This window comes from Hypanus sabinus, chromosome 9 (genome assembly GCF_030144855.1).
Source record: "Hypanus sabinus isolate sHypSab1 chromosome 9, sHypSab1.hap1, whole genome shotgun sequence".
Classification (NCBI taxonomy): domain Eukaryota; kingdom Metazoa; phylum Chordata; class Chondrichthyes; order Myliobatiformes; family Dasyatidae; genus Hypanus; species Hypanus sabinus.
In genome coordinates, this window is record NC_082714.1 from 47,355,784 (window position 1) to 47,374,778 (window position 18,995).

An 18,995-nucleotide genomic window follows, 5' to 3' on the forward strand; every position below is an offset into this window, starting at 1 on the left:
CATGAAGTATCACAAACATGGCGGAGAGCTGAACTCTTCAATATAACAGTAGTGTGGTGTCCATGCACTTATGTAAGAGACTAGATATTTTTGTGTTAATTTTGTGAGACAGGGCCACCAGGTTATGGACCGTTTGGGATGCCAGTGGAGTACATGTGCACTTATTCAGATAACTGTTCAGTAGCATTTGCATTTGTGAGTGTGTTTATGTGTTTTAAGAATAAGTCTGTAACCTTGCAGTAACAGTTTTAAATGCCAAGGAATACAGCAGGGATTATGAGTTCAGATGCACAGAAGTGGCAGATACATACTCTGGGGTTTTAAGTATGTAATGTTTAATTTTTATTCATCATTTATATTTTGCATAGTGTGGAACATCCTGTACTTGGTGCCTAGTCCACTCCTTTATAGCTTTATCTCCAACCATGTTCAGGTATAGCTCATCCCACAAAACAGCTCCCTTCTTCCCCAGTACTAATGCCAGTCTTTCCATTTCTAAAACACCGTGCTTTGAGGCACTCATTTATTCACAGATTTTATTTAACCCTTACCAATTGCATGTGGTTCGGAAACCATCCCCCTGCGTCTCTGCTTTTCAATATTGCCCTGAGGTCCTCATAATCCCAGACCAGATTTTTTTTCCTAGTCATACCCATGTTGTTGATGCCTATATGAAATGTGACAACTGGATCCTACCACTTCATCTCTAAGTTAGGAAGGTATATGCATTGAAGATGCAGGAACTTGACCAAACACTGGCCTAAAATTGTTTCATTTAATTCTAATCCAAGCCACTGGAGGAAACTGTCTGCAGTTTGTGTGTTGCAAATCCAAAATAGAGAAAAAAAACACAGGCTACATATACTATGAGGAGTAGTCACATGATTTTCTTGGAAATAACTTGGAAAACAATAAATGTACAATTGCAACACACACACACAAAATGCTGGAGGAACTCAGCAGGTCAGGTGGCAGCTATGGAAATAAATAAACAGTTGATGCTTCAGGCCAAGACCCTTCTACAGGACTGAGAAATGACGAGAAGACACCAGAATAAAAAGGTGGGAGGAGGGGACATCTAATTGACTAGCCCTCACATATGCTTGTTTTAATTTTTTTTGAGTAATGTGTTTGTGAAAGTGTGAGTTGGTAACATCACAACATACGGAACCAGGACAAGGAGATAAAACAACTTTTTATCTTGTTAACCAGTCAGTTTAAGATTACAAGCGCAGAAGAATAAGTCAGTCATTTTGTCCCTTGAGCCCATTCTTTTAATTGACGATGTGCCTCAACTCTGAAAGTCCATCAATCACAATTAACAATCACATCAATTGAATTTTGTGCAAGTGAGATCTAAAACTCAACATCCTTTGTGTAGAGCCCTGAAATAATTTTTAGGCCATCTTGTCTAGGCCAAGACTCCCAAACCAGAAAAGTATAGATTTCTCAAAAGCTTCTCACCACCTACCTTATCATTTACCATTAGCGTTTTGAAAATTTTGATCAAGTTACTGCTTTACATATAAACACCTGGCGAACACAAGTCCAACTTGTGAAATATGTACTCATAATTTAACACTTGTTGGCATCGTTCTGTTAAATCTATGTGCATTTACTTCAAGGTGACTATTTCCTTCATCAGCTATGTTGCCAAGGTCTGCTGAAAGCAATCTCACTACAGCTCTGATGCATAAATTCTACCCCTTTGAATTCACCTTCCAAATAAAAAGAACAACTTTAAAGAATTAAAAAAAAATATTTCAAGTATTGCCAACTGAGGTTTTAATGGTCTATGTATTTGAACATTGAATCTCTTCGGGCTTCCAATATTTCTAGTTTAGCTTTGTAAGCCTATTCATTGGCTAATATAATTAAGGCAGAGTTTGATAGATTCTTGATTAGTCAGGGCATGAAGAGATACGGGGAGAAGGCAGGAGATTGGAGCTGATAGGGAAAATGGGTCAGCCATGATGAAATGATGGCAAATGGCCTAATTCTACTCTTAAGTTCTTATGAATGGGAAAGTAGGCTTGATGGTCTGAATGGCCTGCTTCTGCTTTCGTTTTTCATCTGATGAAGATCACATCAGATGGTGATGATGCTGGAAATGACTTAAGTAATTTTTATCCATTACTGGGGTCAGAAACGTTAACTGGCACACAAAGAGTTCAACTTTAAAGTGCGTCAGGGACTGGAATCAGTGATAAGTGCCAAGTGATGATGTCTTCTTCACCCATATCAGTGTTTCAGCAAAAAGGAATCTGGGCCCAGCCATGACTGACAGCTGGGGAATGTTATCAAACAAAAACTTATTATAATGTTCATGGAACACAGATCAGTACAGGCCCTTTCTGGCCCAGGATGTTGTACCAATCTTTTAACCTACTCTGAGATCAATCTAACCTTTCCCTCCTACATAGCGCTCTACTTTTCTATCACATATATGCCTAGAATTTCTTAAATGACCCTGATGTGTCTGCCTTTAACACCACACCTAACAAAGTTTCCACACACCCACCACTTACTGAGTAAAGAATTTACCCCTGACATCACCCCTGTATTTTTGTCCAATTACCATCAAGTTATGCCCCCTCATATTAGCCATTTCCACCCTGAGGAAATGCACTCGATCTATGGCTCATCATCTCATACACCTCTATCGAGTCACCTCTCATCCTCTTCGCTCACTCAAACTATATTCATAAGACATGCCTTCTAGTCCAGGCAGTATCCTGGTAAATCTGTGTCCTCTCTAGATGGGGTGGCATGGTAGCATAGTGGTTAGCACAAGGCTTTACAGTACAGGTGACCCAGGTTCAATTCCCACCGCCACCTGTAAGGACGTTCTCCCCATGACCTTGTGGGTTTTGCCCATGTGCTCTGGTTTCCTCCAACAGTCCAAAGACATACTAAATGGTAAGCTAATTGGTCATTGTAAATTGCACTGCTCGGGTTAAATCAGGGATTACTGGGTGGTGCGACTCGAAGGGCTGTAAAGACCTATTCTGCACTGCATCTCAATAAGTAACTAACTTTGATTTTGACAGTGCGATTGACTTATGATTTGCTCCATTTAAACTCCCTCTGTGGCAATTTTGATATGCTAATGGCCTACTATAATTTTGTAATTTATTACATGTGCATATAGCAGATATGAATTCAAACCAGAATCAGGTTTCCAGTCTTATTGTAAATGTAAATAAGTTCAGGAAGTTTGCGATTTGGATTTTTTTTTTGTACATTGTAAGAAGTAAATTGAAGTCACAAGCACAGGTTGCTCCACATGCTAAAGAACTGCATATGCATCAGCAATACATTAAGACGGTGGGGTTGTGTAAATTGCCCTGGATCAATTTGGGGTTTGAGTTATTTACACCATTTTGTAAATTTAGGGAAGTGTTCCAGCCAGGATATTTGAACATTCAGAGGTTTCTCCCACTGTAGATATTCAATTCAAAGGAAGCATTGTCAATCATTGACGTAAACAATGTCATTGTAGTTTAATAGTTCCATTTAATGTCAAAAAAATGAATGCAATACACACCCTGAAATTCTTGTTCTTCCCAGACATCCAAAAAAAACAAGAGGGCTCCAAAGAATAAGTGACTGTTAAAATGTTAGAATCCCAAAGCCCCCTCCAATGCACATTCAGCAGCAAAGCAACAACCCTCCCTCACCCCCACTCTCTTCCACAAAAAAGCATCAGCACCCTCCGCCCACCAAGCAAGCAAAGGCAAAGTCCCCAATAAAGACCGTGATCTGCAGTACAACAGAAACTAATCATTCATTTGACAATTTGACATAACACAGGCACTCTCTCTCCCTGATAAAGGGAAAAAGAGGTGTCCTCTTTCACAGCGAGCTGAGAAACATAACAACTCACTGATTTATGGTGTTAAATGTCTGTAGCACTGCTTTTTTTTCCCTCTGTCCTCCTACTGGAGATTTGGCAGCAAATTCTCCCCCACCAACAAGGGGGGAGAGAGAGCATGATTCACCAAATACAGAGCCTCCAACAACTGATTCGCTGTTCCCGATGTTCCGTTCCCTCCTGCAATGCTTCAGTCAGCGACACCAACTTAGAAATAGCCTGTTCTCAAGGCGGCGAAACCTCAGAACCCCAAAGGCGCACTCATCTTCTAGGCCGGTCATGAACCCCCAGGAGCTGGTCCCACCACTGCAAAGAACTGAGTGTAACTCCAGTTCAGGGTCTTCAGCAGAACCTCATAGATGAACTTGAAGGAGTCGCTATTGAGCACCATCATAACTCAACCTCACCTATGATAGCTGTAACTATTGAAGTCACCTACTGTTACCATTGATCTTAAGGGTAAAAAAATGTGATGTACTTTGAGTGAGCCTCTACCAAGAGTAACTCTGGAATGATGCTTGCATGTTGTGCTGAATAAACACTTCTACATCACCAGCTTCAGTGTCTCTCTGGCGACTTCAATCATAGTCATAAAGACTTGCATCTATACTGCTTCTGATACTGCTTATCTATGCAATCACCAGAAAATTTGGATAGGTTGATTTCTATTCCACAACCTAATGCACTGAATAGGTCACAGTTCAAAGTACATTTATTATCAAAGTAGGTATGTGGTATACAACCCAAAGATCGTCTTTCTGCAGGCAGCTATGAAACAAAGAAACACTATGGAACATGTTCAAAAAAAACATCACCCAGCGCACCAAAAAACCCCAAACTGCAGAAACGGCAAAAAACGAGCAAATAACACAGAGAATATTAAACATCAAGCTGTGGAAACCTTGAAACAGTCCATGAATGTTAAATTTAGTGTTGTGTTGCTCATTGACTGTAGGCTGCAATGAAATGCCACAATGAAAATCGTGCAAAATAGCAATAAAAATAGGTGGAAGCAGAAACCAGAAACACATGTAACATGAACTAAGAGTCCTCTAATAACTAGTCAATCCACAGACTGTGCCGATCAAACTTGCCCAAGACTCCTGCACCTTCCTCCGGCAGATGCAAGTGAGATGGAGAGGGAGATCGCTCTGGTCAAAGGCAGCCAGATAATACTGAACACCAGCTCACCTTCAATCAATCATTCTCTTTGATTTCACTCTTGCTGGGCAGTTTAATCGGTGAGTAAAGGAGCCAAACGGGTTGTTCTCTGTCATTACGCAGCATAATCTGTTCTCAAACATGCCAAATTCTCTTGGTGACACCAAGTGCCAGATTGCTTAGTCAGCCCAAGCATACATTATCAAAATATAAATTACAGGTTCCAATCGCACACAGATTCAGTATAAGTATGTTTAAAAGAAGAAGTAGTTTCATGAACTGTTTGCAGGACATCGCTGTTAGTTGCTTTGGTCACTGGCCCCATCATGAGCCATATGCTACCAATCTGAATATTTGAATACAATCTAGCATTCTTTATTCACTCTTTCAGTTGATTTCCAAAACAGGTCCATAACTGGCTTTCAGTTTCATGAGCTTCAACTTTAACTCAAAATCTCTTATTACAGAAATTATCAAATGTTTTCTGGATGTCCATATAAGTTAATTACATTACATTTCTCAGTCCACAAATTTAGTCATCTTCAAATAATTAAGTCAAATTTTTCAAAAAGGATACGTTGGCTCTTTTTGATCAGATGAATGATTCTAAAGTATCCACACTTAAGGTCTCAGATTATTTTAATGCAATGTATGTTAGCAAATAGATTATTTACTCAGGTAGATAAGCAGTCATGTCTCATTTTTGATATTACTAATAAGTTATGCTTTTTAAAAAATTGTTGAATTGCTATAATTATTGAATCCCTTACAATATTTACTCTCAGTCTATTCCTTTTCTATTCCAGTATCATGGTCAGTATTTCATTGGTCCAGGCAAAATTCTATCCTTGTCTTCACAGGAAAAAGTGCATCATATTGAACTATTAGTTTTATTAAAGATCAGCTTTATTTGTCACATCTACATCAGAATATACAGTGAAATGCATCCATTGTGACACAGATATGCTGGGAACCACCTGCAATTGTTTCCATGCTTCTGGCACCAACATTGCATGCTCACAACTTACTAGCCTATGCTTTCATGTTTGCTAAGGACAGCACTGTTCACAAATGGTCACAAAAAACAACCTGGACCTCTCCATTTATCTTAGTCTAAATTATTCCAGTAATAATTTGTCTTTTGTAAGATGCAACTTTTATGAGATTAACAATCCACGTGCATTAATGGTTGTAAATTAGAGTGGAATTTGATGTCATATTAGGTAAAAAAAGGATAGCAACTACAGGAAAGTAAAATCTGATTAAGGCAAAACAAATAAAAAGTGACACATAGGTGAAACACCATATTTAGAAAATAAATACTTTTAGAATATCCAACATAAATTATTACCTCTAGGAACAAAACTTTAATTTATCCACATCTAATTGCATTACCATATCCATTTCATTGAAGACATGATCAATTAAAGATTGGCTCTGAGCCACAATAGGAACAGTTTCTTGATCATGGAAGGTGCAACCCATTCTGGGGAGAAGACTTAAAAGACCAGTACTGGAGGAGCATTAATACCTTGGAGATGATTAAGAATTATACCATGATCAGAAGGAGTCATGACTTCATACATAAGAATTTTAAATCAAGGCATTGTTAAATTAAGGAACTAATAGATCAGAGAACATATGGCTGGTTAATTAAACTGGTCTGGTAACAGTTAGAATGTATGCATGAGACTTGGATATAAAGTTTAGGGGAGCAGTGAAGTCAGGGAGACTGATCAGATGAGTATGAAACAAAAAAGGAAGGCGTATGAGAGCATCAACAGAAAATGAGTGAAGACAGTTTTCTGTTCACTCAGTACATAGTATTACCAGGCCAAAATGTTTTGGACTAACCCTTTATGGATAAAACTTTGAAAGAATATTTTATAACCACCGTTAATAATTCAGCCATGTTTCCCTATCAGCAGTTGACAGGAAAATAGTTGAAAGGTCAAGTTTAAAGTCAGAGAAATGTATACTATATACATCCTGAAATGCTTTTTCTCGCAAATAGTTCAAAAGTTCCACCATCAAATAAGCAAAATCGGCATATATATTGAAAAGATGTCCGAAAACCTCCAGCAAGTCAAACAACGTCTGCGGATCAACTAAGACCATCAATCTAATTAATTCACTTTTTCTCTTTTACTATTGTCGCCTTGCTGAAAGCATTTTAATTCCAGGATCATGTGATCTACCTAGCAACAAGCCAATTGTTCAAGCTCACTAACAATTGATGAGGGAGTTACAGGATTGCATTAAAGAAGTCAACGAGGACTCGCAGTTTAAAGTAAATCTACTGCCTTTAAAAGCTTTATAGAAGACGATAAACAGAACATACGGTGAAGTCTAAACAAAAACACACCGGTTCATCCCCTCCACAACTCTAGCTGCAGTGGTGCATGCAGGGAAATATCGTACAAATCAAGATAACAAACGAGTTCTTTCAGTATTATGTGTCGGTCAACAAACTGAGTCAATAAACTACACCTCCCACAATGCATACGTGCGTCCGCCACAACATCCGGGAGGAAAAGTTTGCGACAGTGTTTTATGACCGAACGGAAAATGGTCGATTGTTGCTGTTTTCCTCCCTCTTCATGAAATATGCATTAGGTTAAGGGCACCCGGTGATTAACCGCTGGACTTTCTATTGCTTTTGGTGTTGGGTCAGTGGCTTTACTGCCCGAAGATCACGGCTGGTTTGGCGACGGACTGGGACTGGGAGCTGTGATCGGAACCATTCGCTGTACCGCCAGGCTTCCAGGCCCTCGCAAGCTGCCTGCTGGCATCGCATTCTTCAGCCGCGGGAGCAAGATGGGTTCGATGTTGAGTAGGAGGATCGCAGGGGTTGAAGACATCGATATCCAGGCCAACTCGGCTTACAGATACCCGCCGAAGTCGGGTAAGAGAGAGTGAATCGACCTGGGCTGAGTTCGGCCCTGGGTTACAATCCTCCCCATACCTGGGAGAGGATACCAGGTTTCAGATAGGATTCTATCCCGAACAGACAATAGATGTATTTCACGTAACCTGGTTTACATGACATCTACCTGTAAATTGTCAGTTGCCACACTGAGCACTGTTCGCGATTGGATTGTCATCCAACTCTATTCTGTTCTTTGTCGGGAACTGCTTTGCTACAGTGGTCTTGAATCCGGTGTATCTGGCAATAATATTCCTGTGACATTTCCTTTTCAGTATATTTAAACAGGTCTATTTCAAACAATGTGATTTATATAATTTTCCAACTTTTTTTTTAAAAAAGGACGGTTAATCAATTATTCAAGTCGAATAATCTGCTGGACAAGTTGAGTTTGAAAGCAAATGATATTTTGTAATTTTTAAGTGAATTCATTGATATTGTAGGAGGCAATTGTGTTTGGCAAGTGAAAATCAAAATTGCAGATGCTGGAAATTTGAAATAAATACAGAAAATATTAAGATTGTTTAATCTCAGTATTGGAAGGATGATTAATAGATGTTTAATTTTTAAAGGGGTAAGTGGTATTAATTTTAAAGTTAATAATTAAGCATTTTGTATAAATCATTTTATAGCACATATTAGGGAATTACTATATTCACTCATAGTGTAAACATGTTATGAAGATTGCTGCAAGAGATTATATTTTGATTAAGCAAGGCAAAATTAAAGCAAAATAACAGAATTTATGAACATTTGATGTTGATCTTTATAAAAATCATCATAGTAGAGGAGGAAACCATTAAGACAGTATGAGGTCTCTAGAAATTAATCCAGTCAATCTATTCTTCACTTCCCCATATTCCTGAAAGTTTGTTTTCATCAATCACTAAAAAGTTACTTTCCAAATCTAATATACTATTTGCTTCGGCCCATTGAATTATTAATATATAGTTGACTCCTTCAGAATTGAATATTCTAATTGGCTCCAGTTGCTGAAAAACTTTGACATCTTGTTATTTGTCAAATCTTGTGTGACTACTGTATTACAAAGAGACATAGTATTGCTCTGGTGCATCTTTTCCTCTGTTTGGTAACCTTATCAACTCCTGAAACCATCATTTCATCCCCTATCCATTATTCTTTCCTCTTGAAGTACTCTGATTCCAATGTCTTGGGCATCATTTTTGTTCCCTTGTTAACAGCTGTGCTATCAGTTGTTTCAGTCAGCGATGCGGTGACAGCGGAATGGTGTTGACTTTCAGCAACAAAGTGATGAGGTAAAAAGTCAGCAGTGTGCATTGCATTTGATCATTAAAAAGCAAGCCTATTTTGCTTAATTAATTTACTATTCTCCTTTTGTGAGTCCCGGTGCTAAAGATGAGCATTCTCATTTCTGAAGTTTATTTGACACATTGAATAATCATGTCCAATTGAAGTTCAGTGGTATTTTCCCTTTGTATCTAGTTGGCTTTCTTGGTTGGGAGTACTCCGTCAAGCTGATGATATACTCCCAAAAGAAAAGTATGATTTACAGGAGTAATCCAAGGCATGATTTGCATGTTGCAAAAACCAGTAGAAGAAATGGATAATGGGTTATTAAGTTGAAAAAATAGTAATTTAGAAAAATGTTAAACAGAGGCCTGCAATGTAAAAGATTCCATACATTTTTCAAAGGCTATATAGAAATTGTTGCATTTCACATTTATGCTTCTTGCTGTGTGCAAATAGTATTTACTCTGGAGCAGCAGCTGCACAGAAGAGCCATTTCAATATCTCTACATTGCTTTAGGCCGGCCTATTTTGAGTAATGGTAAATAAATGGAAGAGTATCATTTTTGTGCAGATGAATAGAAGAATCAATATTGCTGTCTATTTGCAGGATATCTGCATTCTAGATTTGTGCATTCTTTACAAAATGATGCTAATGGGATTCAGATTTCATATTGTTTAATTGAATATTTATGCAGTAATGGGACTTGCAGACCTTTCTTAGAGTTGCACTTAAATCTGATTTGTTTGATTCTGTAAAGAAAGCAACAAATTACAATGCAATATACAAACATTTAGTGATGATGAGTTGTGTCTGGGTGTGGAATCATCACTAAGAACTAGTAGTCAGTGAGAAAAGGAATCAAAGAAACCATCATTTGGTTTTGTTCAGAACTCAAGAACAAAAGTAAGGTTTGCGCTATACAGACAAAATGCTGGAAGAACTCAGCAGGCCAGGAAGCATCTATGGAAAAGAGTAAGCTGTTGATGTTTGGTGCCAAGACCCTTCATTGGACTGGAAAGAAAGAGGAGAAGTTGGGGGAGGGGAGGAAGAAGGACAAGGTGGTAGGTGAAACTGGGAGAAGGGAAGGGGTGAAGTAAAGAGCTGGAAAGTTGATTGGTGAAAGAGATGAAGGGCTGGAGAAGGGAAATCTGAGGAGAGGGCAGAGAACCATGGGAGAAAGGGAAAGAGGAGGGGCACTAAAGGAGATGATGCGCAGGTAGGGAGATGAGGTGAGAGAGGAATCAGGGATTGTTTTGCACTTATGTTTTTGTTTGAAATGCTGCTTCTCGCCAGGCACCACTCTTTTATTTCTGCTTTATGCTTGTAAAGTTTTACTCCATCATCTATGGAAAAGCAAGAAAGTAAATAAATTTTGGAAATACTCAGCAGGTCATTCTGTCTCAGTGTTCAGAGAAACATTAGAACTGAGAAGTAAGAGATAAAATAAGTTGCAGGGAAGCTATGGGTGGGGTGGAGGGTGTGGAGAACAGAGGGAAAGTCAGGAATGATGCGAGTGAGGAGAGAGTGACAGCTGGCTACTGGAGGGTACTGAAAGATCCCCTGTGATTATTAAGTTGAATGGAGGAGATTTAAATAAGGGAACACTAATGAACATCTGAGGAGAGGGGAGAAAAAGATACTGGAACTGTGAGATACAAACTTGAGGTAAATCAGTGCAAATGCTGAACTTCTGAAATGAAGATGGTGTACACTGGAATAATTCAACACCACTAGTAATATTTGTGCACAGTGAAACATGAGTAACGTTGCATGATATTGACTTTTCATCAAGACTGACTAATTTGAGTCAAATTTGTTATGTAAAGTTGTATAATTCTTGTTAAGAACAAGGGGTTGTAGTGCACTCAGTTGGCAGAAGAGGTGTTAGACCATGAACTTAGTCGAGGCTTCATTGGAGCAGCATTGGCACAGGTCAGGAGTGGCAGAAGGATGGAGAGTTAAGATGGGAAGTTCAGAATGAATGTAAGCATTTCTACAAAGTGGTCACATGATTTTTGTTTGGTTTTCAATTGCAGGGAAGATTATATTATGAACTGCAAGATATAATGCATTCAGTTGGAAGAAATAAAATTATTGCTGTTTAACCTGGGAGTAATATTTTGGTCTGTGAATAGTGGGTAAAAGGGTAGGTGTTACAGCTCTTGAAGTTGTATGCCATGAACTGGAAAATATGTGGCGGTACAGATTGTAAGAGTGAACAATGAACAAACCTTCAAAATGTGGTTATTGGCAATATTGGTGATGATTAGTGGATGTAATTAGTGTGGTTGAAGATGCACTTAAAGAGAACCCTATCCTTTTTCTTGATGGGAAAGGAGAATGAAAGATCGGAGGAGGGAAATGGAACTGACTTGTTTCTGGCTTCATCAGCTGTGGTGGAGTAGAAAAGAGTTTGAGAAAAGGATGTAGTCTAGGAAGTAGTCATGTGGGAGATGTTGACAGGTCAGATCTGATGTAGCTGAGGAATCTGGCAAGATTAATGGAATTATTATAGCAAACAAGTAGGAAATGTAGATTAAATAGTTGTGGGACTACTGGTTGCATAAAGAATTCTAAGCTATGTTGGTAATACTTATACCATGCTTCCTATAAGACCTCGATTTCATTCTCTGAGCTTCTGAGATTCATTGAACCACTTAACATTTTTTTAAGGCATACATATTCAACATTCATTGATCATTCAATATTACCAAGCATGTTCTAGTTGCTGCTACCCTGAATTTTGTGGGATCTTGCTGTGCTAACATCAGCACTGACTTTCCTATGCCTTAACCGATTAGAAATGTATTGAATGGAACGTAAATGTTGCTATGTAAGTGTAACTGTGGCTTTCAAAATGGAGCAGGATCAGTCCATGAAATTAAGAGATTAAGGGTAAAGGTTGGGAAGATGAAATCAACTTCTGTTGTAGTGCCCGAATATGATCGGCAAGACTAATTGCCTTCTTGCACTATTACCATTCTGTGATTCTCTGGTTTTGAGATTCTTCAGTTTAGCTGCATTTAGACTTGGTCAGGGAAGTGCAACGTGTTTCCTCACATGATTTGGGTTTTGTAGATGCTGAGAGGTGAGCTGAATATCCTTACAGTGTTTAGGTATGTCTGCCTTTGTTAATTAATCCTTTACTTTCTGAAGTTAGGTGATAGCTTTCTAAAACACACCTGGCTCAATATTTCGGAACGTTTTCTGTCAAAAGATAGTTCTACATCTGCCATAACACTGTTTCTGTTTTCTTCTGATGAATGTGCCATCCAGCATACTCTTTTACACTATAGGTTAGGACAGGGGTTTCCAGCCTGGGGTTCACAGACCTCTTGCATGGTCCATGGCATAAAAGAGGTTGGAAACCCCTAAGTTAAGGATAAATGGGATCTGGTCAGGATGTTCAACTTTTTTCCAAGGTGGTTTCAAGAACATCTTTTAACTTTTTTTCTTTATCAATCTGACGATCTTCCCCTGAAGTGGTGACTATACTTCAGGAAGAACAGGAAACTTCTTGAGCTAATGAAGAAAAGATTTGTAAGGATGGTCTAATGATGGAAGCTTTAATTTTGGCACTCGATTGGGTGTTCTGAGTGGAACAAAAAATGTCATGAGGACATTTGATTAATATCAAAAATCAGAGTGTATAGGAGAATTGGGTGTTTTGAAAAAGACTCGGTTAGGCATTTGAGGAGTTTTTTCTTTGGTCTTTGGGGCAAAGGATATAGGAATTAAATAAAATTTCTCAATGGGAATTGATGGATGAAATTGTTCTGATCTGACTACAATAGATCTGAAGTTCCAACAAGGTTTTTTTTTACAGCTTTGTGTGGTTTAGTGCCAAATCTTTTTTAAAAATCCACCTGTGAAGTGTCTTTGGACAGTTTTAATACCTTAAAAGTGCTGCACAAATACAGATTTTTATGGCAATAGTGAAATGCCAGACATAATCTGTGGTCCCAGCACGAAAAATAAGTTAAAGGGCTAAACTATCCTTCTTCATTTTAAGATGTTGAATGCTGCCTTGGTCAATTGTACTGGAATCTTCCTTACCATTTTGAATTTTCTACAACAATGGCTTAGTTAAAGACAGTATATATCTTTAATACAATCCTATATTTTGAATTTTCTACGACAGTATATATGTTTAATACAATCCTATATTTTGAATTTTCTATGACAGTATATATCTTTAATACAATCCTATATTTTGAACAAATATGAATCTTATTTGATTGGCTGGCCACTTGCATTTACTAAGTGTTTGTCTTTAGCTGGTAGCTTTACACCTATGACTGTGTGGCTAAGTACGGCTCCAACACCATATACAAGTTAGCTGATACCACCACTGTAATGGGCTGTATCAAAGGTGGTGATGAATCAGCATACAGGAAGGAGACTGAAAATTTGACTGACTGGTTTAATAACAACCATCTCTCTCTCAATGTCAATAAGACCAGGAGAGGGGAATCAGGTTCATGAGCCAATAATCATTGGAGAATCAGAAGTCAGTAACTTTAAATTGCCGGGTGTCACCATCTCAGAGGATGAGTCCTGGACCCATCATGTAAGTATAATTGCAAAGAAAGCATGTCAGTGCCTCTACTTCCTCAGCAGTCTGCGGAAGTTCAGCATGTCATCAAAAACCTTGGCAAGCTCCGATAGATGTATAGTGGAAAGTGTGCCGACCGGCTGCTTTATGGCTGGGTAAAGGGAACACCAATTCCTTTGAGTGGAAAATCCTACAAAAGATAGTGCATTTGGCTCAGAATGTCACAGGTCAAGCCTTCCCAACCAGTGAGCACATCAACGTGAAACGTTGCTGTAGAAAAGCAGCATACATCATCAAAGATCCTCACCACCCGGGCCATACTCTTTTCTCACTGCTGCCGTCAGGTAGAAGGTACAAGTGTCTCAGGACTCCCACCATAAGGTTCAAAAACAACTACTATCCCTCTTGAGCAAAAGGGGATATGTACCATTCTGTTTCTGGTGTTCCCACAACCTATGGTCTCACTTTATTGCTCTTTTATCTTGTTACTTCGTGCTCACTGTTTATTACTTTATTTGCACAGTTTGTTGTCCATTGATCCTGTTTGCAGTTACTGTTCTATAGATTTGCAAGGTATGCACACAGAAAAAGAATCTCAGGGTTGTATGTGGTGACATATATGTACTTTGTTTGGACACTGCTGTAATGAAGGATTGACAATATATTTCTGAACTTGAGGGGAATCTGTTTGTGGTGGTATTCCCTAAGCACTTGCCATGCTTAGTAAAGATAAAGTGTTTGGAAGATGAATGGTGGCAGTATATTTTTAGATGGCATACAAGGGAACCACTGGTGTCTGTGTTTTAGGAAATGAATCATTAGGTCATAGATGAGGAACTAGACAAACAGGAAATAAATTTTTGCAATTCTTTGATATTTGCCTCGACTGAGGTTTAGATAAATGTCTGTGTAATCATTTCATTAAAAACCTTATAATATTTAGCAAGCATCAGAAAGAATAAAGGTTTGGGGATTATCTATTGTGACTTTTAATGGAGTGAGATGAAAATTGAAATAATTAGTGCAATCATTTTCTAGTGTAATGACATCTTCATGGTTCTTCAAACTTAATATACAGTGACATGCAAAAGTTTGGGCACCCTTGGTCAAAATTTCTGTTACTGTGAATAGTTGAGTGAGTAGAAGATGAACTGATCTCCAAAAGTCATAAGGTTAAAGATGAAACATTGTTTTCAATATTTTAAAGAAGATTAGTGGATTATTTTTGTCTTGTACAATTTTAGAGTTAAAAAAAGGAAAGGAGCACCATGCAAAAGTTTGGGCACCCCAAGAGATTTGAGCTCTCAGATAACTTTTACCTAGGTCTCAGACCTTAATTAGCTTGTTAGGGCTATGTCTTGTTCACTGTCATTGTTAGGAAAGGCCAGGTGATGCAAATTTCAAAGCTTTATAAATACCCTGACACCTCAAACCTTGTCCCAACAATCAGCAGCCATGGGCTCCTCTAAGCAGCTGTCTAGCACTTTGAAAATTATAATAAGTGATGCCCAACAAAGCAGGAGAAGGCTATAAGAAGATAGCAAAGAGTTTTCAGGTAGCCATCTCCTCAGTTCGTAATGCATTAAGAAATACATTATGAACTGGCAGTTAACAGGAATGGTGGAGGTCAAGTTGAGGTCTGGAAGACCAAGAAATCTTTCTGAGAACTGCTCGTAGGATTGCTAGAAAGGCAAATCAAAACCCCTTTCTGACTGCAAAAGACCTTTAGGAAGATTTAGCAGACTCTGGAGTGGTGGTGCACTGTTCCACTGTGCAGCGACCCCTGCACAAATATGATCTTCATGGAAGAGTCATCAGAAGAAAACCTTTCCTGCATCCTAACCACAAAATTCAGCGTTAGAAGTTTGCAAAGGAACATCTAAACAAGCCTGATACAATTTGGAAACAAGTCCTGTAGACTGATGAAGTTAAAATAGAACATTTTGGCTGCAGTGAGCAAAGGTATGTTTGGAAAAAAAAGGGTGCAGAATTTCATGGAAAGAACACCTCTCCAACTGTTAAGCACGGGGGTGGATCGATCGTGCTTTGGGCTTGCGTTGCAGCCAGTAGCACAGAGAATATTTCACTGGTAGAGGGAAGAATGAATTTAATTAATTACCAGCAAATTCTGGAAGCAAACATCACACTGTCTGTAAAAAAAAAAGCTGAAGATGAAAAGAGGATGGCTTCTACAACAGGATAATGATCCTAAACACACCCCAAAATCCACAATGGACTACCTCAAGAGGTGCAAGCTAAAGGTTTTGCCATGGCCCTCACAGTCCCCTGACCTAAACATCATCAAAAATCTGTGGATAGATCTCAAAAGAGCAGTGCATGCAAGATGGCCTAAGAATTTCACAGAACTAGAAGCCTTTTGCAAGGAAGAATGGGCAAAAATCCCCCAAACAAGAATTGAAAGACTCTTAGCTGGCTACAGAAAGTGTTTACAAGCTGTGATACTTGCCAAAGGGGGTGTTATTAGGTACTGATCATGCAGGTGCCCAAATTTTTGCTTTGGGCCCTTTTCCTTTTTGTTATTTTGAAACTGTAAAAGATGGAAATAAGAAGTAACCTTGCTTAAAATATTAAAGAAATGTGTCATCTTTAACTTTATGCCGTTTGGAAATCAGGTCATCTTTTATATGCTTAGCTGTTCACAGTAACAGAAATTTTGACCAGGGGTGCCCAAACTTTTGTAAGCAACTGTAAGTGTGTACACTGAAGTTTTTTCTCTCTCTCACTTCATGTAAAATGGGTAAAATTACCCAGCTCTATTAATAGGTTACGTAGAATGAGTTCAAAGCTGGTCTTCGCTGAATTATTAATCTATATTCCATGAAAACTCCAAATAGCCCTGCCATTAAATAGAGTGATTCTTATCTGAAGAGAGCATGTTGGTTATTTCCTCTGACAAATCTTTGTACTTAACTGAAGAACTTAGAATTTTTCTGATTTAAAATTGCTGAGGTTTTTAAAGGTCAAAATATGCTCACCTAACCAAAGCTTCGTGACTTGATGTAAAACTATCAAGAAAGACTTGAAAGACTCGGAGAACCTCACCATCTGTGGGGCTTGTGCGGCTTCCTTTGAGCAGGAGAAACCTGAACACGCACACAGAACAGCTACTACTTCCCTTCAACCAATCAGCTGTATTCACTACTTTTGGTAGGTTTTTCCATTCAATGGCACTGGTGTTTCCATACCATGCAGTGATATAGTCAGTCACTTTTCATCTGTAGATGTTTGTCACAGTTTTAGTTGTCTTTGCAAGCTCCTCAGGAAGTAGAGGTGCTTTCTTTGTAATTGCCCATACGTGCTGGGCCCAGGACATGTCCTCCAAAGTAATAACAGAGGAATTTAAAGTTGCTCAATCTCTCCACCTTTGATCCTCCAATAAGAACTGTCTCATGGACCTCTGATTTTCTCCTCCTGAAGTCAATAATCAGCACCTTGGTCTTGGTGACATTATGTAAGAGGTGAGCCACTCAGCCAGATTTTCAATCTCTCTCCTTTTATACTGAACCATCACCACTTTTGATTTGGGTCATCAGTAAAATGGAATATGGCATTGGACCCGTGTTTGGCCACACAGATAAGTATAAAGTGAGTAGAGCACACAACCTTGTGGTGCTCCTGTGCTGATGGAGATTGCGGAGGAGATGTTGTTACCAATCTGAACTGACTGGGGTCTGCAAGAGAGGAAATTGAGGATCCAGTTGCACAAGGATGTATTGTGGCCAAGGTTTTGAAGCTTATTGGTTAGTTTTGAGGGGACGATGGTATTGAATGCTGAGCTGCATTTGATGAGAAAAATCCTGATCTATGCAACACACACAAATGCTGGACAAACTCAACAGGCCAGGCAGCATCTATGGAAGAGAGTAAACAGTCGACATTTTGGGCCTCATCTGGACTGGAGAAAAAAGATGAGAAGTCAGAGTAAGAAGGTGGAGGAGGGGAGAAAGAAATACAAAGTGGTAGGTGGTGGGTGAAACCGGAGGAGGGAGAGTGGTGAAGTAAAGAGCTGGGAAGTCAATTGGTGAAAGAGATAAAGGGCTGGAGAAGGGGGAATCTGATGGGAGAGGACAGAAGGCTGTGGAAGAAAGGAGGGGGAGGAGCACCAGAGGGAGGTGGTGGCAGGGATTGAGATGAGGTGAGAGAGGGAAATGGGGATGGTGAAGGGGCGTGCAAATACTGTAAGTTTGAGACATCAATGTTCATGCCATCAGGTTTGGAGGATACCCAGATGGAATTTAAGGTGTTGCCGCTCCAACCTGAGTGTGGCCTCATTGCATCAGTAGAGGAGGCCGTGGACTGGCATGTTGGAATGTGAAGTAGAATGAAAATGGGTGGCAACTGGAGATCCGGGCGGATGGAATGTAAGTGCTTGGTGAAGCAGTCTCCCAATCTTTGTCAGGTTTCACTGATACAGGCCACACTGGTATCATTGGATACAGTAGATGACCCCAACGGACTCACAGGTGAAGTGTCGCCTCACCTGGAAGGACTGTTTGGGGCCCTGGACGGTAGTGAGGGAGGTATAGAGTTCAGGTGTAGCTGTTATTCTGCTTGCAAGAATAAGTACCAGGAGGGAAGTCAGTGGGGAGGGACAAATGGACAAAGGAGTCGCATAGGAAGCGATCCCTGTGGAAAGCAGAAGGTGGGGAGGAGGGAAAGACGTGCTTGGTGGTGGGGTCCCATTGGAGATGGCGGAAATTATGGAGAATAATATTTTTGGCGAGGACACCTTGCCGAGCACCTATGTTCTGTCCACCAGAAAAAGTGGGATCTCCCAGTGGCCACCATTTTCATTTTACTTTCCATTCCCATTATGAAATGTCAATTCATGGCCTCCTGTACTGCCACAATGTAGCCACACACAGGTTGGAGGAGCAACACCTTATATTCCATCTGGGTAGCCTCCAAACTGATGGCATGAGCATTGGTTTCTCGAACTTCTAGTAATGCCCCTGAATCCCCATTCTCATTTCCATCTCCCTCTCTTACTTTATCTCCTTAAACTGGCCCATCACCTCTCTTTGGTGCTTGTTCCCTTTCCCTTTCTTCCATGGTATTCTGTCCTCTCCTATTGGATTCCCCCTTATACAGTCCTGTATCTCTTCCATAAATTAATTTTACAGCTCTTTCCTTCACCCCTCCCTCTCTCCTCATTTGACTTATCACTTACCACTTTGTATTTCTC

At 39.4% G+C, this 18,995-nt stretch overlaps 1 protein-coding gene across 2 annotated transcripts in view; it reads left to right on the top strand.

Moving 5' to 3' along the window:
• The first annotated feature begins 7,569 nt into the window (after positions 1 to 7,569).
• LOC132399358 (E3 ubiquitin-protein ligase MGRN1-like) overlaps positions 7,570 to 18,995 on the top strand; it is a 149,139-nt gene continuing 137,713 nt past the window's right edge. For both annotated transcript variants that reach the window (XM_059979619.1, XM_059979618.1), the window contains exon 1: positions 7,570 to 7,940. In XM_059979619.1, coding sequence (XP_059835602.1) covers positions 7,853 to 7,940 — 88 coding nt within the window. In that variant the 5' untranslated portion in view covers positions 7,570 to 7,852. The remainder of the gene's footprint in view (positions 7,941 to 18,995) is intronic.